The 23,918-nt window shown below is 45.3% G+C and overlaps 1 protein-coding gene across 3 annotated transcripts in view; it reads right to left on the bottom strand.

The window, feature by feature from the left end:
* The window catches only part of LOC138525816 (interferon-induced GTP-binding protein Mx3-like), a 948,323-nt gene that overhangs the window by 363,947 nt on the left and 560,458 nt on the right, over positions 1–23,918 (bottom strand). For all 3 annotated transcript variants that reach the window (XM_069636042.1, XM_069636043.1, XM_069636044.1), the window contains 2 exons: positions 23,128–23,250; positions 7,806–7,950 (listed from right to left, as the gene is read on the bottom strand). In XM_069636042.1, coding sequence (XP_069492143.1) covers positions 7,806–7,950; positions 23,128–23,250 — 268 coding nt within the window. The remainder of the gene's footprint in view (positions 1–7,805; positions 7,951–23,127; positions 23,251–23,918) is intronic.

Here is a 23,918-nt window from a genome sequence, read left to right as displayed (position 1 = left end):
CTTACTCTCCTAATGGAGGTGATAGCTATTAGAAAAGCAGTCTCAAGAGTGAGGTCTTGTTGCTTTGTGCATGGGTTCAAAGGGAGACCCCATGAGCCTGGTTAGTAACACATTTAGGTCCCATCCGGGAGCGGGGTTAGCTATGGGAGGGTGGATTCTCTTCACTCCTTCCATGAAGGCTTTAATAACTGGGACTTTCCACCATGACACTTTAAGTTGGGAAGTGGTGTATGCGGAAAGTGCAGCTAAATGGACTTTAATAGAGTTAAACACCAAGCCTGAGTCTAGTAGGTGAGTCAGGTACAGAACAATTTGTTTGGGAGAGCAGTCACCTGGGTTGATGCTCCTTCCCCTACACCAGATGACAAATCTCTTCCATTTGCTTGAATAACAGTGACGAGTGTTAGGCTTTCTAGCCTCCCTGAGAATGTCCATGCATCTCTGCGTGAGTTGTAAATGTCCAAATTCTATGATCTCAGGAGCCAGGCTGCTAAGTTCATAGTCTGAGGGCATTGATGTAGTGTCCTGCCCTTGTCCTGTGAGAGCATGTTGTACGGGCAGGGAAGTTTCACTGCAGGGGATAGAGACATCTCCATCAAGTGAGCGAACCAAGGTTGTCTGGCCCACATAGGGGCCACCAGTATCATGGTAACTTGTTCCTGGTGCATCTTGTGCACTATCTTGTTGAGAAGAGGAGTTGGGGAAAAAGCGTACACAAATTTCCCTGACCATGGTATCGATAGACCGTTCCCCTTGTATTGGTTCTGGGGGTACCTGGAGGCGTAATCTTGGCATTGTGAGTTCTCCAGAGTTGCGAACAGGTCTATTTCTGGGAATCCCCATTGTGTGAAGACGTCGAAGACGATGTCTTCGTGTAACCACCATTCGTACTCTGAGGGCAGAGGGAAGTCTCTGCTGAGTTCGTCTGCTAGCAGATTGAGTTCCCCTGGTACATGTTGTGACAGTAGGAACATGTTGTGTTTGAGAGCCCACTTCCAGATGTTCTGGGACAGCTTGGACAGTCCTGGAGAGTGAGTGCCCCCCTGCTTGTTGAGGTAGTACATGGCTGTGGTGCTGTCCGTGAGGACCATCACTGTCTTCCCTTGTAGGTGTGCCTGGAAGGCTTTCAGTGCCTTGAACACAGCTAGTAGCTCCAGTAAGTTTATGTGCTTGGGAGCTACGCTCGGAGTGCAGACTCTGTGGGCAGTCAGATGGGATAGGTGAGCCCCCCACCCTGTGAGGGATGCGTCTGTTGTCAGAGTGGCTTCCACTGCGGGGGTGGCAAATGGTTTCCCTATTACCAGGTTTTCCTTCGACCACTACCGTAGCGAGAGAACCAAGGCCTGTGAGACCACCACTAGATCGTCCCATTGTCCGCTGGCCTGACACCACTGGCTGTTGAGCCACTATTGCATTGTGCACATGCGCAGGCGCGCGTGAGGTACCAAATAAATACATGACGCCATCATTCCTAGTAAGCGCATTGCTTTGCGTACCGTCACCTCTCGACCGGCCACATATTGAGGGACTTGAAATAGCATGTTTTGGACCCTCACGTTGGAGGGGAAGACGAGGCCGTCCTTTGTTCGAATTAGAGCCCCTAGGAATTGTTTGATCTGGCTGGGGTCTAAGCTGGACTTCTTCTCGTTGATGGAGAAGCCCAGTTGAAACAAAAGGTCTACAGTCTTTTGGGTATTTGAGAAGCATGTTTCGTAAGAATCCCCTGTTATGAGCCAATCGTCGATGTAAGGGTATACCGGGTTGGACAACCTGCGCAGGTGGGCCGCTGCCACTGCCAGTACCTTCGTGAATACTCTAGGCGCTGATGCTATGCCGAAGGGTAGCACTCTGAACTGGTAGTGTTTGCCCTCTATCATGAACCTGAGGTATTTCCTGTGCGCTGGCAACATTAAAATATGAAAGTATGCATCTTTCATGTCCAGTGTTGTCATGTAATCTCCCTGTGAAAGCAGGGGGATTACCTCCTGTAGAGTCACCATACGAAACTTTTGAGGTTTGACAAATTTGTTCGCTGGGCGCATATCTAGTACAGGGCGCATGGTTAAGCCCTTTTTGGGTACAAGGAAGTATACTGAATAAATACCTTCCGTTACCTGGGATAGAGGGACGACCTCTATAGCTCCTTTTTCAAGTAGTTGGCGACATGCGTCGTCCCCTTGGGGGTCTGTACGTAGGGTAACTGTTGAATTCTATACAGTAGCCGCGGGCTATGGTTGATAGTACCCAGCGGTCTGATGTTATACCCTCCCATGCTGGAAGAAAGGATGTTAACCGGCCCCCGACCGGCGAAGCATGGGAGGGGACCCGAATATTTGAGTCATTTGGTATTGGTGGCTTGGGAACCTCTAGGGGTGGGACCCTGACCTCTTCCCTTGCCACGACGCTGTCCTCTTTGGTTATATTGTCCACTGGTGCCTTGGTTAGAGGACCAGTTACCTGCAGAGTATTGCTGCTGCTGTTGTTGCTGCTGCTGGCGATGGCCTCGAAAAAAACGTTTGTTGCCATAACCACATTTGTTGGGAGGCCTTGAAATGTGATCTAGTGTCTTGATTGTGTCAAATTCCTTCTTTGCGGTCTCTAGTGCCTCATCCACCGCCTTACCAAAGAGGTTTGCATTTTCCATAGGTTTGTTAATAAGAGATGCTTGTGTTTCAGGTTTAAAGCCTGAATTACATAGCCATACATGGCGTTTGAGTAGGATACCTTGGACTAGGGAACGCCCAGCCGTCTCTGCAGCATCCGGAGTATTTTTAATGATGCTTTGGTTGACTAAGGTCCCTTCAGTCACTGTGGCTAGAAGGCAAGTACGTAGGGGTTCCGGTACCTCCTCAACGTCCTTACGTAGTTTGCTCCATTGTTCATCTGCGTAACTTGCCAGCAAAGAGTTGTTGTTGGTAATTCTTGCGGAAAAGGCAGCTGAGGCTGTAATCCTCTTTCTTAGGGCATACCATTTTTTACCCTCTTTATCTGGTGGTGCCTCGCTAGTTGACAGCGGGACCCCTGCTCTCTTCCTGGTATTTCTCACCACTAAGGAGTCTGGTACAGAGTGGCCCCTGATGTATAACGGGTCCGATCGAGAAGGACTAAATCATTTTTCTATCCTCGGGTTGACCCCTCTGATCAACGCAGGAGTGGATAGTGAAGGAATAATTTGTCTCTTTATTGAGGCGAGGAGGGGAATGGTTTGGCTAACAGGGGGTTTCTCCTTAATGATCTTTTCTACAAAGTCGATGTCAGGAGAAGTTTCCCTGGTCTCGATCTCGAAATGCGCTGCTGTCTTGCGTAGGAGTGCATTAAAGGTAGGTTGATCGTCTATAGGAGATGTATTCCTAATAGGTGAGTCCTTGGGTGGGGACAGGTTTATGGCTTCAGGGTCTGAAAACGCTGATGGGGACTGCCAGGGCTGTGAAGCGCCTTCTTCTGGGTCTTCTCCGAAAGCCCCCATCACCCATATTCGGGTTGTCTTCAAAACCTTCCTCCTCTAGGTTTTGTTCCCCTTCATTGCCTAGGAATTCGTCATCCTCCTGAAAGTGGGGGTCCTCTCCAGTGAGGTCATATAAATCTAGATCTTCTTGGGGGGGATCAAAAAACCTGGGGTACTTGGCCCTGGGATCCTCCTGAGGTCCCTCCCTTGATCTCTTGGATGTTGGAAGGTTCTGAGTCTCCATAAACCTCTCCATCTTGTCCATACAGAACTGGAGTCTCTCTAGGGTTTCTTGAGGTACCCCGGAGCGGTCAGGGGGAGAAAAGGGAGGGCCTTCCGTTAGAAAACGCTTCAACATATCCCGTAAGGTCGAAGAGAGGTTCCCCTCGCATTCTGAAAAGCCTTCTGGTAGGCAAGGCGGCCCTCTCGACGGAGCGGGCGGTTCCTGCCTTCCTTCTGACCTTTTCGGCGTTTCCCGGGCCTTATGAGCGGTACCCGATGTCTCTTTCACCGTCCGTCTTTGTCTATCGGAGGAAATCATCCTCGCCAGGCTCTCGACAACTAAACTGTCTGTCGAGGGTACCTCCGGTGTCGACGTTACAGGCGTTGCTTGCTCTATGCTGACGGGCGCTCTCTGCCGGTGCGTGTCGTCAGGCGGTTTAGTGGTAGCGCCCTTATCTGGGGGTAGCCCAGTCGCTAGTCACGTTTGCGGTTGTGAGGGGGGCTTCAGACTCTTACGGTCTGAGGAGGCCGCAGGTAGGACCTGCGTCTCCATTGGCGCTAATGCTCTCTTCGTCTTCGACGAGGAAGAGCCGTGGGTTTGGTGTGTTTATGGGAGTGTTTTCTGTGTGCGTTCCTGTCGCCGGGGTGTTCATCCCCATAAGCAGGGCGTGAGCCGAGCTTGTCGGGGCCGGGGACGGACGACGAGGAGCGTGAACGCTCCTTAGCGAGCTCTATGACTTCCAAAACGGACGTTGGGTTGTCACATTCCTTGTCACTTTCGGCGGCAGCGGGTGATGAATCAGACCTAGACATGGCGTAGGCTGCCCACCTCTTGACCCTACGGTCTTTCAAAGTCTTCGGCTTAAGGAGCTGACAGGCCGCACAGCCGTCTTCTTTGTGGTCGAGGGGCAAGCAACGGTTTCACCGTTTATGCTTGTCTTTCCAGGTAAATTTGCCTTTGCAACGTGGGCAAAACCTAAAGGGTGCCCTCTCCATAGCTGAGGAACAGATTGCATGTGACAACAACCCCGAAGGAAAGGGAGGGGAAAGGGAAAGGCATTCTCAAAGAGAAACAATAAATATCCCACGACCCCACTCTCCCTACTGTATTTGGCCGTCGAGGCCAGGCCACGTGTTCGGCGAACGCCGAACAACCTCCTCCGTCGAAGGCACCGCCGTCGGAGATCTTGATCGGCGGTGAACAGCTTTGCAGCTACGACGCCGAAGGAGGGATGTAAATAATAATATAAGTTAACGGCGACCAAAGGTCGAATAAAGTTTTTTGTAATGTCTCTCGACAAACAATCTGAGGGACCTCGACGCGTGAGGGATTGTGGGTACAATGCATGTCACTATAGGGATAGTGTTACAGACACGCCTTGTCTACGTCTGCTTTTCGACTACGAAAAACAAAATGCAATACTCCGCAGTGACCACTGGATGTCGGACTATGCACAGCATGTGATTGCAAGCAGATTAACAAACATCAGAAATCACTTTTCACACTTAAATGGTAATACTGAAGTTGTGGCGAAAAGTAAATGTTTAGGGAAGGAAACAATGGTTAACAAGTTTCTCAGACAGGTAAGCACTTTTGAACCCCCCAATGGAAAGTAGATTACCCTTTCCCAGCTATACAATTAAGGTATGCATGACTTTTTGGGGGGGGGGGGTAGTTGAACACAATGTCAGAGGATAAGAAGAGTTTTTTCAGGGAGCCAGGATGGCCAATGTCACTTGAGCAAAGTCTACGGGAGCTGAGGCACTTCTTGAAGGTAGGTAAAAGACTTGCACAATGTTAAAGAGAGTTTTGTTGTACAAGAAATCACTGTTAGGCCACAAGCTGTGAGACTTGTGAAGGGCAAAGCGTCAAGCAACTCTTCAAAATGGCAGCCAATGCAAGTCGCCAGTGATAACAAGCAAGCAACACACACAAGAGATAAGTACACCTTAGTTCACAGTACCTTAGGTCTGAAGAAATGGTTCCAGCTTGCTTCTGTTATTCCTGCAGATCCTGTTGTTCCTAGGCCTCAGTCATGGGGACAAGAGATAGGAAGTCTGGGGACTCCTGTACTACGATTTGAAGGTCGGCGAGAGCAATGGGCGCAATTCAGATCAGCAGCACTTCCCGGTTTCAGCTTCTCGCTAATGGCACCACCGCGGTTCTTGGACACCCTGTGGACTTTCCTTACTTCTGGGGTCCAGCACTCTGTTGAGGTGGCTCAGGCTTGGTCAGCCCTGCTTTGAGGGAGTAAGGACGATCTTCCTGGAGTTCGGGTCCGGCTTAACAACGATGCACTCGATTCTGGTGTTCCTGCCCCTTGGCACTCGGTTCCTGCAGCAGCAATGGAAGTACAGCCAGCAGAGAGAGGGGTTTCAGTCGTGTTCGTCCTGGGCTCGATTGGTCCCACCAACCCAAGGGGAGAAGTTGTCCTTTCCGGGCTTCTTCAGTCGATGTCGAAATAGGAGCTTCAGCACTGCAGCAGGGCTTCACCGGACAAACCAACGGTCCAGGAGGTGCAGCAAGCTTCTCTTCCAGTTTCTTTCTTCGGGTTCTTCACCCAGTGATCGACTCTGCCTTCCTTGTAAAAGACCTCCTTTTATGCAAGTCGTTCCCATTCATTCGCAGCCTAGCTGTCACTCACTCAGCAGGGTGGCTGTCCTCCAAGGACAGCCAGCCAGCCAATCACCTTTGGGTGCATTCCTGTAACCAGGGAGACTAAGCACAGGGAGTTTCGGGCACCTCCCTGGCTTCCTAACCTGCCAGACACGCTGGAGTCAGAGGCAGGCTTCACCAGTGAATCCCGCCAAAGTCAAAATGAACAAAGGGACCAAACCTGGTTTGGCGCGCAGAGCAAATCTGAACAGGGACCTTTCCAACAAGAAATGGCGAAAAAAGAAGACTGGGGCCATTTTGGCACAATGGGCACCCATGGGTGCTATACTGCAGCTGTGAACGCAGGCTGCGGTAAAAACACACAATGGTAGGAAAAAGTAAACCACTGCCACCAGCCATTCATTGTAGAAAGGGTAACATAATAATGTTACACGAGCAGTTACACAAAGGGGATACTAAGTAACCCCTCCAGCACCCTATTGTAAGATAGTGTGTGCTGGGTCTATAAAGAGGAAAATGTAAGTAAAGTCAATTTCACTTTATTACTCTTGGAAACAGTAGTTATCCAAGAGAAGGTATTATTAGCAGAGTTTCAAATGATTTCTCTTTGACACTGCACTGAGGGTGCTGTGTGTAACAATGTAAAAAGATGATGCCTATGGAGTTTGTCAGACTCCAAAACCAAAAGAAACAAAGTGTTCACATCAAATAAAAATGCATGAGAGAGTGGAAAAAGGTCTCACTCTCTTCAGGAGTAAAATTAAGGGCCTCATTACACGGTAGGCGGTAACCATGGCGCTATTAGCGCCATGGTTGCCGCCGGTATTTTACTGTGTCCGCCTTGGTGGATGGCGGAATTACCGCCCTACTCCAAGGTGAGCGGGGGCGGTAATTCCCCATTCACCAAGGCACTTCCCCATTCCCATTTTTGCCCCCATAGGGCATAATGGAAATGGGGAAGGAGCTAATTACGGTACCGCAAATTGCGGTACCGTAATTAGCACTGAGGTCCCTTTGCAGCACCCTACTTTAACGGCTGGTAAAACCAGCCGTTAAGGTCGGATCCCGCAAAGGGAACTCGTAGTAAGGCGATAAGGGTTTACCGGTACCGGTGCCCTTACCGGTACCGGTAAACCCTTACCGCCTAACGTGTAATGAGGTCCTAAAGTCCAGCAAAAGAACTGGGGGTCTCTAGAATTAGCACATTTCTGAGAATTATCCCTAACAATAACTGTGTACCTACTGTGGTACACTGGAATCTTAAAATGTTGTCCAGGGCATTTCTGCTTCCAGGTCAAGGTGCGCACTTAAAAAACAGAAATAAAAGAAATAAATAAGACTAAAAAGTTACTTGAGATCTCAGCTTCAGTCCTAGACACTTAAACAAAAGGACAGAAATTGACTCTTCAGTCAATCATTCTCACTTTTTATAAAGTCAAATCTGACGTCTGCAACCACTAGGCATCACCCCTTTTACCGGCTATAGATACTAAAGAAATCCTTTGAAACTTCTATACTTACACTCATCCGTTCCATCATCAAGAGCTTTTTGCCAATAATTAAAGTGGCTTCGGACTTTTGTGAATAGTCTTTCTTTCTTTTTATCCACCACATTGTCTTCTCCAAAGGACGCCTTAATGATGTGGTCAGTAAAGGCCTTGATGATCTATAGTGAGACAAAGGTGCATTAACTAAACAGTTTTTGTTTTAAGGGACACATTACATAGAAAGGATGCTTGCTCTTATGATGCACTTCAATAATTCGTCCAACTTTCACATTCGATAACTACAAAAAAATATTTCAACAACTATCAAGTCAGTAATGTAGATATGGAGGATTTGTCATAAGAGAAGGAACAATACCATCCAAATACCTACTATAAATCAAAAAAGCAAGAACCACAATGGAGCTCATTTTGCTCCTGTGAGCAATTTGGTGGCGGGAAGCCGTTACGTGCAGACATAAATGTAGGTGGCTCCCCACTGCCAAACGTTGGTCATTTGCATGGTGGAGTGCAAATGTGCTGGGCACGGCGGTGTACACGCATGTACGCTGCCTTTTGCCCCACACATTTGCACTCCGCCATGCAAATACGTAAATGCTGCCTAGCATTCTCACATGGCAGGCAGCGTTTACAATCAGAATTAAATGCTGAGTCCCATGCATGCATGGCAGCCAATGTTTAATCGTAAATGCTTCTTGCCATGCGAATATGGCAGACAGAGTTTTATTGTAAATTCTGCCTGCCATGTAAGCATGGTAGGCACAGTTTAATTGTAAACGCTGCCTGTCATGCTTGCTAGGCAGTGTGGAGTGGGCCTTCAATCGCCTTAACCCAAACAGGACCACCACTTAAGACGTGAGTACAGTTGTACATTAAGCATGTTTATTGTACAAAGCTCCGGGGAGCGGTTAGATGGTGCAGGGCCAACCTAACCCAAGTCTCAACAAACCACATTAGTTCAAATATTTTATAAAGTTTTGCAACAGTTAAAACACTCCCAAACACTTTATTGCAGTCCACTCCCATACATGATTGGACAACACCCTCTTCAAAGAAATCCCATCTTTTCCTAATTCCTACGTTTTCATTGGCTCAGTAATTATCTTCGGATTATATTCATAAAACACCTCTTCTTTTGATTCGTCAGTAGTAGGTCCTGAAGACAACACATGGTTAAGCATTAGTATTTAAAACATAATTCATTACTAGTGATGACATTTCCGAATAGCTTCCTTAGAAATCATTTCCTGAGGATAAGGTTAAACCTTTTCCCGACTAAGGAAGTGTTATCTTTGAGGCCCTGTATTAGACCTAGGGACGTGTAATGTCGATATTTCAGGGTAAAGGTATTGGTGGAGAAGTTATAGCATCTGTTGTTATTTTGTTTAACTTAAACAACCTTGAGATCGAAATTCTTTAACGTTTTTTAGAGAGCACCAGAACTTTAACGCCTGATGAATGGTGGCGATTGCTACTGAGAGGGGAAAAAACGACATTAGTAAAAGCAACTGTACAATTCCTGGATTTAGTGCTGAATAGGGTTCTATTAGATGTTATTTAATTGGTTTTAATGTTGCGATTGTTTTGAATGGATTTTACCTACTATATGGAATTGACATTTTTCCTTTTATTGTATTTATGCTACAAGTTTGTAATAAACCAAGATTGCATTAAATAAAAAAAAAGACTAGTAATAACTGACGTAAGCCATTTAAATCCTAACTCTTGATTTGCACATGCCTCGTATTGACATTTCCCGCAATACGAGGAGGCTGGCTGAATGATTTCCCTTTGTTCGTGATGCTATCTCATTTCCCAGGTCACTGTTCCCTTGAAACATTCCAATCACAATCGAAAAACTCCTAAACAGCTTTAGGCAACATCTTACCACGTGTTTTACTATTGACCAGTGTTAGGGAGAATTCTCAGAAATGTGCTAATTCCCTCTACCTTAGAGAACCCCAGAAACTTTGCTGGATTTTTAGTACTTGATTTTTTTTTTACCTGGAGAGAGTGAGACTCTTTTTTCCCCACTATCTCATGCATTTTAATGTGATTTTTGAGCTTTGTGTTTCTTTTGGATATGGAATCTGACAAACTCCATAGGCATCATCTTTTACATTGTGTCACACAACACCTTCAGTGCAGTGGCACAGGGAAGTCTTTCAGATTTCCCAAGGTTTAAATACATCATTCTCTTTGATAAACTACTGTTTCCCAGAGCAGTAAGTGAAATTGACTTTACTTACATTTGTAACTTTCTAGACCCAGCACACACTGGGCCTCATTACGAGGCTGGCGGTAAGGGGTTAACGGCGCCGGTAAGGATGCTAATAGCACCATGGCTACCTCCAAACTCGCAATACCCCCACTAACTTACAATAGGGTGCTGGAGGGGTTACATAGTATCCCCTTTGTCTTGCTTCTCATGTAACATTTTTATGTTACCCTTTTCTCACTGAATGGCTGGTGGCAGTGGTTTCGTTTTAACTACTGTGGTGTGCATGTGCCATGGCCTGCGTTCGCAGCTGCAGTATAGGGTTCAAAATTGTCAAAATGGCCCCAGTCTTCTTTTTTCGCCATTTCTTTGTGGAAAGGTCCTTCTTGAGATTTACTCTGCACACCAAACCAAGTTTGGTTCCATTGTTCGCTTTGCCTTTGGCGGGATCCACGCCTCTGGATCCATGGTGACTGGGGTGGGCAGGAAGTGAGGGTGGTGCCCAAAACTCCCTGTGCTTAGTCTCCTAGCAGACCCAAATGCACTCTGTAGTGACTGGCCGGCTGACTGTCCGGCAAGGACAGCAACCCTGCTGGGTGACTGACAGCTAGGCTGGAATTAATGGGAGAGAACTGAATAAAAGGCGAGATTCTTGGCTTGGATCACAGAGTCGACCACTGGATGAAGGAACCAAAGAAGAACTTGAAGAGGACGCCTGCTGCAACTCCTGGACAGTTGGTTTGCCCAGTGAAGCCCTGCTGCTGTGCTGAAACTCCAAATTTGTATCGACAGAGAAGCCCCTGCAAGGACGACTTCTCCCCTTGAGTTGGTGTGACCAATCAACTCCAAAGTAAGCCACCTGTACATCCTTCTCGGAGCTGGTTGAATTTCAACAGAGTTGCTGCTGTAACCCATATAGCCAGATTGTGTGCGTTGCTTTTAAGCTCGCCTAGAGCTCCAGGTAGATCCTCCGGACTCCCAGGAAGCAGTAGTGACCGCACATGAGCCCCCTCAACAGAGTGCGGGACCCCAGAAGCAAGGAAAGCCCATCTCGACAGCCAGGAACCGTGGTGTTGCTATTTTACCACTTTCACTTGTACTTGGAAATTAAATTGTAATATAAAGCTAGAGCCAAGGAGGGCTCCTCTTACATGAGCTACCCCAATGTATTTTATATGTCTTAGGATTCAAGAAGGTTAACGAGGAGTGCCATGCTATAATACATTGAATTTAACATGTTTATTTAATTTCTTATCATCATTATTACTACTAACAACATCACTATTATCAGTTACTAGTTTTTATTAGTTTTTACCCGTCTTGATTTTGGCTTAGTTGAGTTAGTTGTACTCTTGTATCTCAATCTTCTTATTTTGTTTTATCAAATTTTGTTGTGTGACCTTGTTTGATTGATGATTTATCGATTATGTGTTTGCTTTTGTTATATCATGAATTATATTTTGTTGGGTTATGTTATATCTTGAATAAAGTTCAAATAGATCTAAATCACAATAAAGATATTATTATTATTATAACTAACTTATTTCAGGATAACAGTTATATTCAAGGTAAGTAAACCCTTTTGATGTAATATTCAATTACAGTTGCTTTTCAGTTCACAGACTAAGGGAAGCAATAACTCTAACTGATTTTAGGTAAGTCAAACCTTTACAATTTTACAGGAGCTATCAGCAACTTAAAGCAAGGTATAAACCTAAGACTGTTTTTGTGTCTGTCTAAAACAGACCAGGAAAAGCAAAACCCAGTGTTACACTTTATGAATGACTCAAAGTTATTCTAGGTAGGTAAAACCTAATGCAGACTTATTCTGGGCAGGCTAACAGCAAGTCAGAGGAAACAAGACCCAGTTGGAGGAGACTCGTACATTTATCCTAACAGGAATAGTGAAATGAAATCAACAGCATTACTTTTGCAAAGAGGCACCACCAAATCACAAGTGAGTAATATACCCTTACATCTATTTTCTGTTAGAATGGCGAAACAGTTTCTAAGGAAAGAAAGAGGTTACATATATTTTTTAGAATGGCAAAATATTTCTAAGGTAAGTAAAACAACCTCATATATACTTTTCAGTATGGCAGATCATTTCTAAGGTAAGTAATAACTTTTGTAACTGTTCGCTCTCAGAGTTACAGTTACCAACCAACTTTTGCAATTATGTAACTTTTAAACACTTATTCTCTTTTCTAGGCAAAATACCCAATTCTTAGAAGTCTTTCCCTTATTCTTCGAACATGAGTGTTCTGAATGGCAGAAGGGGGGTTGCTAGGGTCTAGTGTCCAACAGGCAGATCAGGATAGGTTCTTAAGTAGCAAAAGTCAGAGTTCCTAAGGAAGACTGTTAGATCAAGTAAGTACTTTACTTTGGAGTTAGCTGAGGGTCCAGGGACTTAACAGAAGACACCCTAGGAGGATGCCAGCAGGGGCCTGGGTGCACTGGACGAGAGGACTCCCAATCACAGAAAACACCCCATAAACTACACAGGAATCACAAGAGACTTAAGGTAAGTAAATACCCAAGCTAGCATAGCATAGTAGATGAAGATTTTGCAGCAGGAGGACTTCAGGATCTGCAGCCAAAAACCTGGCAAGGTTTTCCTCGAGGCTGGATGCGGCTCTGTGGATTTGGCACCTTTTTCAGGAGCACAGAAGAAGACAGAATATCGCTGGCTGGATTCTTGTCTTTTGCAAGGTCCACCACTCTGGTGAGGGGATGTTTTGGACTAGAATCATCATGCCTTTGGAGATCCAGCAGGATGCCCACGAAGTTTCAGCGAGATTCGGAATTTGAAAGACTTTGCACCGCACAATGGCTCGAGGTCTCAGGGTATTGGGGTATTGCAGCCCTGCAAGGTCGCAGCACAGCGTGGGATGGACAAAATGCACGTCTTCTTGAGTCTAGTGGGTCTCACCAGGCTTTGGGTCGTGGTCCTTGTATTCGGAGTACCCAAGGCTGATTGGAAGTAAGGCTACAGCAGGCTCTGGTTACACAGCAAGCATACACACAAATCGTATGAGCCGCAAATTCTTCATCTTCCTCGCCGGTTTTAGGTTCCAGTGGTCGACTACCTCTTCAGCTTCCAGGTTCAGACTTTTATGCAGAAATCCAGCCAATCAAACAGCGTTGCAACATTCAAACTTGGGGGTTGGCAATCCTTTCAGGACAGCTAACCTTCCAGTTTGAACTGGAATCTCGTACTCAGGCTGGAAGACAAAGGGCTGCAGAGTTTTGGACTCCTCGCACGCTTCCTGCCTTCACAGACACTCTGGGCCTGGGCGTGGAGTCCACAGGGCTCCTGCCGAAGATATAAATCACACAAAGGAATTTCCCGCCCCGCCCTGAATGTCAAATGGCAAAAAAACAAGACTGGGTCCATTTTGGCAAAATGAGCACCCATGGGTGCCTTTACCGAGGATGTGCACACAGCCTGCAGTAAAGGTGCACCGAATTAATGAAAGGTATCACTGCCACCACCCATTAAAGGTAAGTTTGTCCCTTTAACATAATTGTTACAGTTTTAGTGTAAAAGGGGATATATGGTATCTCCCCAGCACTCCACATAAGGTGGGTATGTGCTGGTTTCACCTAATAAAATGTAAAAGGGATCCAAAGATCCTTTCTACCCTTTGGAATTGAAGTTCTCACAAAGTTAGCCACAGAAAGTTAAAAGGTGAGCCCCTAAGGCAACCAAGCAACAATAGGCACTTATTGCCAAAAAGGTGTCAAAGAGCATAACTTTTAAAAGGCACAATGCAGAGTCTTAAATATGATACCCATAAAAAGAGTAAATGATTCTACGAGTGTTGAAAAAGGTTCCCACACACAGTGGTGTAAGGAAAACGAATCCAGCAGTAAAAATCAAGTTCTGGGGTTGACACAGGTCAGGAAGATTTATCATTACTGTGAAAATCTTACCTAACAGTCACCACGGTCAGGTGGCAACAGGCAAATGAACTGCAGCGAGCAATGAAGCAGAACCAGTAGAACATCTCTGCCAATGTAGGTCAGCTGGAAATGGAGTAGTAGCAGACTTGTGATACAGGCTGAAGATCTGCCAATTTCCAAGGCTCTACTCGAAACGACGACAGCTGCAGTGAGGAAGCCCAGGAGAGAGCTGATCAGCCCATAGTTTGGTCTAGGGACACTTCGGATGGCTCAGCAGGCCCAGATCCTCCTGCAGTAGTCAAGACTGGTTGTTCCCACTGGTCCTGGGTTAAACACATCAACACAGGCTGTCTTGAGATCAAGGCAGAAGAGCACAGTTTCACCGGGACAGCAGTGGAGTCGAGGATGGTGAGCTGCGGGAGTCTTCCTCTGGACGTCACGTCAGCAGGCTGCTTTCTTCGTAAAAGACTTGGTTCCAAAGATGATCTGATGAACAGCTGCAGGAACCCTCCTTTTATCCAAGGTTCAGGCTGGGAGCAAGCCCAAGCCCATCAATGGTAAGGATCTGCACCATTCAACCATCCAGTAGCTATCCTGTGATGGATAGCCACTGATCACCACATGCCCAACAACAGACCTCCAGGCAGCAGAGGTGTGTATTGGGATTAGGCAGTCCCAGCCCTTCCACTGCCACACGCACATAACTCCCCTTAGCCTGCAAAAGCCACAGCTTTCCCCGGGAAACAGATTTCCATATAAGACATTTCCGGATACTGTAAGGTGATGTGTGCAATTGTAACAATACACAAATTCATAAAGAGAGAACTAGTCTCCCAGTACTGACAGTCTTAATGACCAGTCAGTTTCTCCATGAACTTTTGCAAAACAGGCAAGGGAAGTAAAGCAGAAGGTTTTACTTAATTCCCAAAAGTCAGGACATGGTTCAAAACAAACAAAAAAGAAAGTGTCCCATAGAAATCTATGGAGGCATAGCTCCAAAAAGAAAATATTTTCTAACAACAATTTACTAATATTATTTAGCAGCAAGATAATTTTGCTTTTACATGGCAATTGGCTAAGCTAAAAAATAAATAAATATGAAGTGTACAGTGTTAAAATGGATTTCCAAAACCTATCCTAAGGGTACTATATTCATGTGCCCTTAGGAGAAGAAAGAAAGCATACACTTCAATAACCAGTGAAACACAGGTAAGTACTTGTATGGATAGAATTCAGTAAGGACACTTAGAATAACCACAGAATAGCTCCCATAACACTTACTGAGTCCACCCCTTAGATGGTTTGCAGTTTTGTGCCCTAAAGTCATCAGTTCCAAAGTTATACTTCACAGGTAGGTTTATTAAGAGATTTGGATGATGCCAGTGGTTATAATAAAAAAAAGTCAAAAGGTATGCAAAGTTCAGGTAGGCAATATAACTCAATCCTACCCACTGGGATAGGCCTATGAACTGACCCCTGACCAGACCTCCACCGACCAAAGTCCGGAAAGAGTATTTTAGGGACAGGATTTTACACCAATGTAACCCTATGGAGAACAGGTGACGCAGGGCAATAGATATGTTAACCCACACCCTGACCCTGATTTCTCTAGAGATGACTTCTGAGGATACAGAATCATTTGGGGACACAGTCTTCCGTGCTTGGTCTGGTTGAGGAAGACCAAGGAGTTGCGGGTGCAGAGATCACTTTCGAACTCTGGGTTTAGTTTTGGCCAGTCAAGGTGTTTAGCATATGGTTCCAGATACTTTATAGCTGAACACCCAAACAAAGAAAATACTTCTGTTCAGCAGGCAACCTCAGGACACCTACAGGATGCAAAGAAGACAGATTGCAATGGGAGTTGCCACGATCAGGCGAGAAAGGCGATCTTCCAGGGACGAACAGAGGAGCCGGTCCTGCATAATGTCCGTTGATGCATGGAGGCGGAAAGGTTCTGGAGCAAGCGTCTGGTAGTACAAGCTGAAGATCCTCCAAGTTCCAAGGATGAACTCAGAATGGTGATGGTTGCAGCGAGATATCCCAGGAGAGAGCTGGTAAATCTACCGGTTGATATAGGGACATTCCGAAGGTTCAGAACGGACAGATGCTCAAGCAGGGGTCGAGATTGGTTGTTAACAAAGGTCTAGGGATCAAAACACTGTAGTGGATCTTCTTGAGATCAGGCAGAGGAGCAGGGTCTAACCAGAACCTCACTGGATTTTGTGGTGGTCAGATGTAGCAGTCATGATATGATATGCTATGATAAGGCATTTATAACGCGCCTATACACAAGTGTTTCAAGTGGTCAGATGCAGGGGTCTTCCAATGGTTGTCTATGGGCTACTATTCTTTGTAGAGGACTTGGCCCCAAAAATGAGCCAATGTATGGCTGCATGAGTCCTCCTTTTTGTCACGGTTTGGACTGGAAACTCGCCCATGTGTAAGCGATATTCAATCAACACTACAGCTAAGTCAATGCCTAGTCTGGGATGCTGAGGAAAACCCTTATTGATGTATTTTTATGTCCAGTTCAGTACTCTGGATGACAACCCTTGTATAACACCCCCCTCTTAGAATCCCCCTGACCTCACTGAGCCAAGAAGTAGGTTTGTTTTGCAAATTTAAAAGGTTTATTTGGACAATTCAACAATATATATCTATCACACTTTATAAATAAATTGATAACTGATGTCACACTTCAGAATATGATCGTGATCAACAATGGATAATGTTACAGGGGTACACTGATTTGTTTACTTAGGAGTAGTGTAGAGGATGAGGTAGCTGAAAATGCTTGATGGTTTCAAGGAAATGCAAGGTGGAATAAAATGCAGTACAGAAATAACTTGTTATGATTTTAGCAAAAGGTAATATGATCACTTTTTCTTTTGACAATTCACTCCCCGCTATGCAATACAAGAAATGGAAGGAGAGCACACAGTCTTCAAGAATCCCAACAAATCACACTTTATAATGCAATACACAGTTCCAGTTCTCCCAGCAAGCTTAGAGAAAACAGGGATGAGTTTTAAACACAGGCGAATTACTTTAATGTGGTTTGCAAGGAAGTGAAAAGGTGCTAAAATTGCTTTTAATTCCCTCTAGAGGTTCAGGCTAGGTGATGGCTACTTTATATTAGTTCAGGCTCACTCTAACAATACTCTATGAATGAATAGCAGATTGCAAACGAATTTTAGCAAAGAGAAGCAAAAAGCTGCTGATTTCTACAGATGAAGAAATCGGGCCAAATCGCAAATCACGGTAAATTTCGCGAGTGCGTGTCTCGCGATTACGGAATAAGTATAGGGAGTAGGAAGTCAGTTCTAACTTCGTTGGAAAGCGTGGATTCTAAGCTTTCAGATGAAAGTTAAATTACGTTCCTAGCCCAAACGGTTCCAGAGATACGGACGATTTAATAAAGGTAGTTTTTCGGATTTAAAGTAAACTCAAAATGACAGGTGACAGCTTGCAGCTGCAGAATTGACAGGTGACAGTTGTGCAGCTTTAAAAATGACAGAAGACACGATTTCTAGGAGGCTGTTCTACTTAGGTTAAAATAGTTTGGATTAGATTATTTTAACTAAGAGATTGGTTCTGCACAGTTCTGCTAGGTACTCACAATATCAATTTGAAATAGGCCTCGTCACGGTCTGGTCAGGTTGGACGGGACTTCCGGCAGCTGGTTCTGAAGTCCCGGCTATCTGGGTCAGCTCTGCTCTCTGGGTCTGTCAAGCACCGGATCTGCTCACAACGGCCTGGTTTGTGTTTCTCTCGGGTTCTGGATACAGCACTGCTTTCTGGATACTGCTACAGGTTCTTGCAAAAATTATTGGCAAAAATTCAAACAGCTCGCCCGGCTGTTGAATAGTTTGGTTGGTTTTGAGGCCTGCTGAAGAGGATTCAGCTGGTGGATTCAGGCCTCTCTGCTACAAATTCTGGAGTTAATTTCTGCTACAGGTTCTGGAGATTGATGGATTTGAAGTCTGGATCTCTGGATGTGAAGTCGTCGGTCAGCATGCTCCGCAGCAAATGGAATTGAATGTCTCTACCTGTCCCAGCAGTCTCTTTTTATGTGTTTTGAAAATGGGTGTGTGCCTGGGCCTAGCTAAGCCTGCCCCTCTCTACTTGTCATTGGCCCAATTCTCCCCTCTCCCATGATTGGGGGAAGGAAATGGATTGTCATCATGATGAGGTCTGTTTATGTGTCAGAGGATCCTCCCCTGGTCAGTTTGCCCACAAATCTATATTTGATTCAAATACATATTTATCTATGTACCATTTTTCTCATATTATAGGTCCAGTTTACATATTTTCTGTAGCACCAAACCATCCGATCCCTGTCTTTGTACGATGTCGTGTCCACTGATGACAGAATTCTCCCCTTTTCATCCAGATAACGACCTCTAAACCTTTCCAGATTTTACACAAATGTGCACCAGGGAGATGGGTTTCAGATGATAAAGTGTCAGATATTTAACATGCATACATTTGGAGTGAGACCCTATTTTCCGCTAGCAACCCCCCAGAATACACCACAGGGTCCTAACACCTCTTAAAATGTGCACAGAAAAATCACAAGAATAATGGGATTACTTATATCATTTTGACCAGTCCGCACTATGAGTTATCTATCTTTTTAAAATTATGCCCTGGTCAAAAAGGGGTGTGGCTTCCCACATCACATGGTGGAATAACTGGTTTATCCACTTCCCCCAAGCCAGCTTGTTCACAGAGGCACAGCTGCCCCCCAGTTTCTCCCAAGAGGAAGATATTTTACGACGCCCCCAATATAACATTTGCCTGAGTCAAGGAAGTTGCATTGTTCTGTCCCTTCCAGTTCCCAGGTGCTCCACCCCTAATCTAATCAGAGAGGTGTCAACTCCTTTTGGCAAGGGGCAGCAGGATGCAGCTAGGCCTGGGAAGAGTGGCTGAGCAGGTTTCAACTCCTGTCGGGGGTAGTTGTCAGGCAGAATCCAGTTTCATTAAGCCAGGTTTCAGCTAAATGTCACTTTTTGTTCCCAGTTTTCTACATTCAAATCAAACTGACAATTTTTACCTATACATTAAATAATTACTTCCTTCAAGTCATTTCAGAATATAGTTTCACATTGTATCCACTTCTTAGCAAGTCTTTCCTTGGTCTGGTTTTGTTTCATTTGTTCAGTTTTACACAAAAGTCTGGTTGTTTTAAAACGCCAGCTTTCTGATAGTGGTGAGTACTGGTAATGCAACCATTTTTGGGATTAAGAAAATGAATTCCCCACAGTTCTGAGTTGCTTTTTGGCAATCAGCATTGCCATTCCCAATGGTTTCAGGCTACTGTGTGTGTAGCCCAATGGTGGTTTTAGGCAGTGCCCTCCTGTGCTCACAACATAGGCAAAAAAGGGTGGCAGCCTATTCTTCATGTTTTCCCTGTGCACTCTCTGGGGAGTTCTGGCCATCATGATGTTTTCCATGCCAGTACTGTACAGTTTTATGGTAGGGCTTGGATGCATGGGTAAAAACATCCCACAAATGGTAAGGATCTGCACCATTCAAACTGGCTGGGCTGTCCAATAATGGATAGCCACTGGCTACAACATCTGCCCAGCAACAGTCATTCTGGCACTCGCATCTGTACTGGAACCAGACAGTCCAGCCCCCCCCATCCAGGTTCAAAGAGAAACCACTCCTTAGCCCACAAAAGTCGCAGCTTTCCCTGAAAGGGTCATTCCATACATGGCATTTTGTGACCTGAGAAGACAGGAAGAAGCTAAAGAACAATATGGCCAAGGGACAAGTGAAAACCTTTTGGCATGGCCCATCTGCCCTTTGCGGTAAATGCAAAAGTACACAAGTAGAAAATATAAAACATAGTGAAAAAATATCTGCTGCCTGTTAGCGAGAATTCTCATTTCTGTGCTAATTCCCTTCTACCTTAGAGACCCCCAGCTCTTTTGCTGGATTTAGGACTTTTTAATTTTAACCCTGGAGTGAGTTAGACCTTTTTCTCACTCTCTCGTGTGTTTTTACATGATTTGTATGTTGTGTTTTCACTGTTTTTGGAGTCCGACAAACTCCATAGACATCTACTTTTTGTATGGTGACACACAGCACCTACAGTGCAGTGTCACAGAGAAATCCTTTAGATTTCTCTTACGGTCTAAATACCTTTTCTTGTGTGAACTACAGTTCCTAAGAATAGTAAAGTGAAATTGACTTTACCTACCTTTTCTCTTTGTAGGACCAGCACACATGTGGAGTGCTGAGGGTTTACCAAGTAGCCCCTTGTCCCTCTTTCTCTTGTAACATTTTCATGTTACCCTCACTACTTTAAATGGCAGGGGGCAAAGGTTAAATATTTCCTACCATTGTGCTTTTCTACCGCAGGCTGAACCCTCAGCTGCAGTAAAGCATCCATGGGTGACCATTTTGCCAAAATGGCCCCTGTCTTCTTTTTTCACCATTTTCTGTTTGTGAGGTCTTTCTTGGGTTTTACTCTGTGCGTTGAGACAGTTTTGAGTCCTTTGTTTGTCTTGCCTTCTGCAGGATTCATTCTTGAAGCCCGCCTCTGGCTCCAGTGTGTCTGGAACGACAGGATGGGAGGGAGGGTCCCGAAACTCCCCTGTCCTTTGTCTCTAGGAATGCCTGAATGCAACTAGTCCTGATTGGCTGGCTGGCTGTCCTTTCTGGACAGCCACCCTGCTGTGTGATTGACAGCCTAGGCTGTTTATGAATGTATGAAACCTGCTTAAAACACGAGGGTTTTGGGACTAGAGGCAGAGTCGACCACTGGGAGAAACACCAGATGAAGAAACCGTGAACAAAGCTTGCTGCTTCCTCCTGGACCTATGAATTGCCCGGTGAATCCCTGCTGCTGTGCTGAGCTCCATTTTCACCTCGACAGAGAAGCTCCCAACAGAACGACTTCTCCCCTTGGGTTAATGGGACCAACTAACCCCGAGACGAACTCCACTGGACCATCACCCCTGACTTGCTTTGCCTCTCCATTGCTTTGGAAGCCCAATGGCAGGGTTTGAGTATCCATGGTCAAGTGAAACGTCTGAAGCGGAAACAAAGCCAGCCAGAAGCTCCAGGAGTCTCCTAAGGACCCTCCAGAAGCAGGATGACCAGATCCCAAGTCCCCTCACCAGAGTGCAGGACCCAAAGAGGGAAGGAAGCCCAACTGGTATCCCAGATCCGCGGCGTTGCTTTTTGCTAAGCACTGAAACCGCGAAGTGCCACTGAACCGAAAAGAGCCAGTAGCCGTCAACGACCTCCCAAGTACCACTACAGGAGCCCTTCAGACGTCCTCCCTCTTGACCCCACAACTGAGGCTCTGGAAGCAGGGTCTGCACCGCTGTAGCAAGACAGAATCCAGATGTACCACTCTTCTTCGAACCAGAGGTACTGTTTAGGCTTGGGGTACTTACCGTCTTGCCTATTAGCTGTACATTTCTCATTTGGGAATTGCAGTGGCTTATTTCTTAGAGTTGATTCCAACTCTCTTTTACACAGGCTTAACTTGTGACCCTACAAGTGATTTTTCTACAAACTCTCTAACTTTGTGCAAGACTTGTATTTAAGAAGTGAATCAGATCCATAGACTGTGCTCCAATTGACTTTGGCTGTCCTGCTCCCTGAAGACTCTTCTAGTCCATTGACTTTGATACTGTGTGTCCCTAATAGGTGGTAGTTTAGTGTATACGGTTACTGCTGAGAAAGGTGTATCTAGATTTCATTGGAAGATTTAAGTGTCCTCACATATACTGAGAAACTGTTTAACCTTTTCCTTATCTACCCGTTCCTTTCTGCAACCTCAATGCCATTACTGTCCTTGTGATTGAAGTCACCTCAGGGTGTAGAAATTGGTAAGAAGCATATCCAAAGATTATCCACTAACTTGTTTGGATTCTGAAAAGTACTTTAAAAGTATATTTACATTGTTACATGAATTGCCTTCTTAAAGAATGCTCATTTAAAAATTGATGTCAATTAAATAAAAAACTATTTATAACAGAAACATTAGTGTAAGTGTTACTTAGATACTTGTTTTTTCGGATTTCATTTGTACGGCTCTTCAGCTCACATTTACCCCTCTTGAGATAGGCCTGGCTGCTCAGCCACACTACCAACTTGTGTAGTAAAGACCTATACTAAAAGTTGTGTTACCCAATACCAACCAGATAAGTGTTCTGTAGTCCCACACAATGGCCCTCATTCCGACTTTGGAGGTAACCACGCCGCTATTTGCGGCATGGCTGCCTCCAAAACCATTCCGACTCCGGCCTGTTGAATGGAGTAATTACCGTTCCATTCCGAGGTTGGAGGGACCGGTAATTCCCCATTCACCAGGGCCATTCCCCATTCCCATTTGAGCCCCCATAGGGCTCAATGGGAAGGCGGCAATAACGGTACCGTAAATTACGGTACCGTTATTGACCCCAGTGTCCCTTTGCGGTTCCCATCCTTAACGCCTGCTAAAAGCAGGCATTAAGGAAGGACCCGCAAAGGGAACTCGTAGTAGGGCGCAAAGGGATTACCGGCACTGGTGTCATTACCTGTGCCCGGTATCCCTTTGCGCCCTACTTGTAATGACCCCCAGTGTGACTGCAACAATTCTTACCTAACACTGCCACCAGCTCCTACTAGGCACATTATGAAAGTAGCCAAAACGCCATTATAGAATAAGTTATAAGGATACAAAGTCTCCTAAGTGCTCTTCACTTTAAGGTGATGGGTGCAATTGTAACAACACAAGAAATTCACAAATTGAGACACTGGGCCTCATTACGAGTATGGCGGTGCAGGAAAAACAGTGTTGACATGCTGGTAATTCCATTACATCACGTTGCCATCACATTACCACACCACTGTCCTATAGTTTTGGTGGTAAAGTGGAGCAAAATGGAGGTAAATCCGCCATAAATTGGTGGAATTACCACTGATCAGAATTAGCGCTGTGAGTAATTCTGCTAAAATCCGCATGAAGTGAAAATGGGAACCAACACTGCACTACCACCACTTGTAATTCCACTGTAAATCTGCGCCACCAAGTGGCGGTAACAGTAACTTTGTTTGGCATTATTTCAGCAGATTTACTGCCGGAATACTGCCAAACTCGTAATGAGGGCCATAATCTCTCAGTACTGAAAGTATACTGGACTAGGCAGTTTCCCCATAAGAAGGAGCAAAAAGATAACCAGTAACCACTTTTGGACAGATGCCGACTTACCTCAACAAGGAAAGCAAACCTTTCGTGTTCTGTACTTGGTACTCCGTTGCCACATTTTTCTAACAAGGCTTTCGTTTCTTCAAGTTTTTGTTTAATCTGCTGTTCCAAAGCAGGCAGAGATTTCTGAAAAATATATTGAAAGAATACACCTGTAATTGTCTCCACTTCGGATCTATTTCAACAGCATTCAACAGCAAGCATTCATAATTACAATAAACCCAACAGTCATGTGCGGAAAGGAGGACCAACAAGTAGCAGCACTCCCGAATTGGCGAGTGGACTGCAAGAGGTGATATAAAAACAAGCCCAAAAAGACAACAAGCAGATTCACTAACCTTTTTTTTACAAACAAACTGCGGAATGCGCTAGCCTGAAAACGAAACCCGCATTATAAGTTTGCAGGTAAATCTGCCAAAATACCACCAAACAATATTACTGTTACCGCCACCCGTCCCCGTGGATTTACTGTGGGATTACAAGCTGTGGTGGGCAGTGTAAATCCCCGTTTTTTGGAGTCCATATTTTCATATTTTTGCCGGTAAAGTGGAGGAATTTCCTCCAGCAAAATGCATACCATCAAAGTTGTAGTACGGTGGTGCAGTAATGCGATAGTAATGCTGTATTATCCCAATCTTTCCCCGCACCACTGTACTCGTAATGATGCCTGTAGGCTATTCGTGTATGGCTCAGAAGTTGCACATCTTGGATAACACACATTTGGATGGCCCTTTCCAACCATTGTGCAATGATGCAAATCTGGCCAGGGGTGGGAGTGTTCCTGACTTTTCTGT

Source organism: Ambystoma mexicanum, chromosome 7p, assembly GCF_040938575.1.
Source record: "Ambystoma mexicanum isolate Mex_15411 chromosome 7p, UKY_AmexF1_1, whole genome shotgun sequence".
NCBI classification, from domain to species: domain Eukaryota; kingdom Metazoa; phylum Chordata; class Amphibia; order Caudata; family Ambystomatidae; genus Ambystoma; species Ambystoma mexicanum.
Note: the sequence above shows the minus strand (reverse complement) of the source record. Positions and strands in the feature narration are given on the sequence as shown.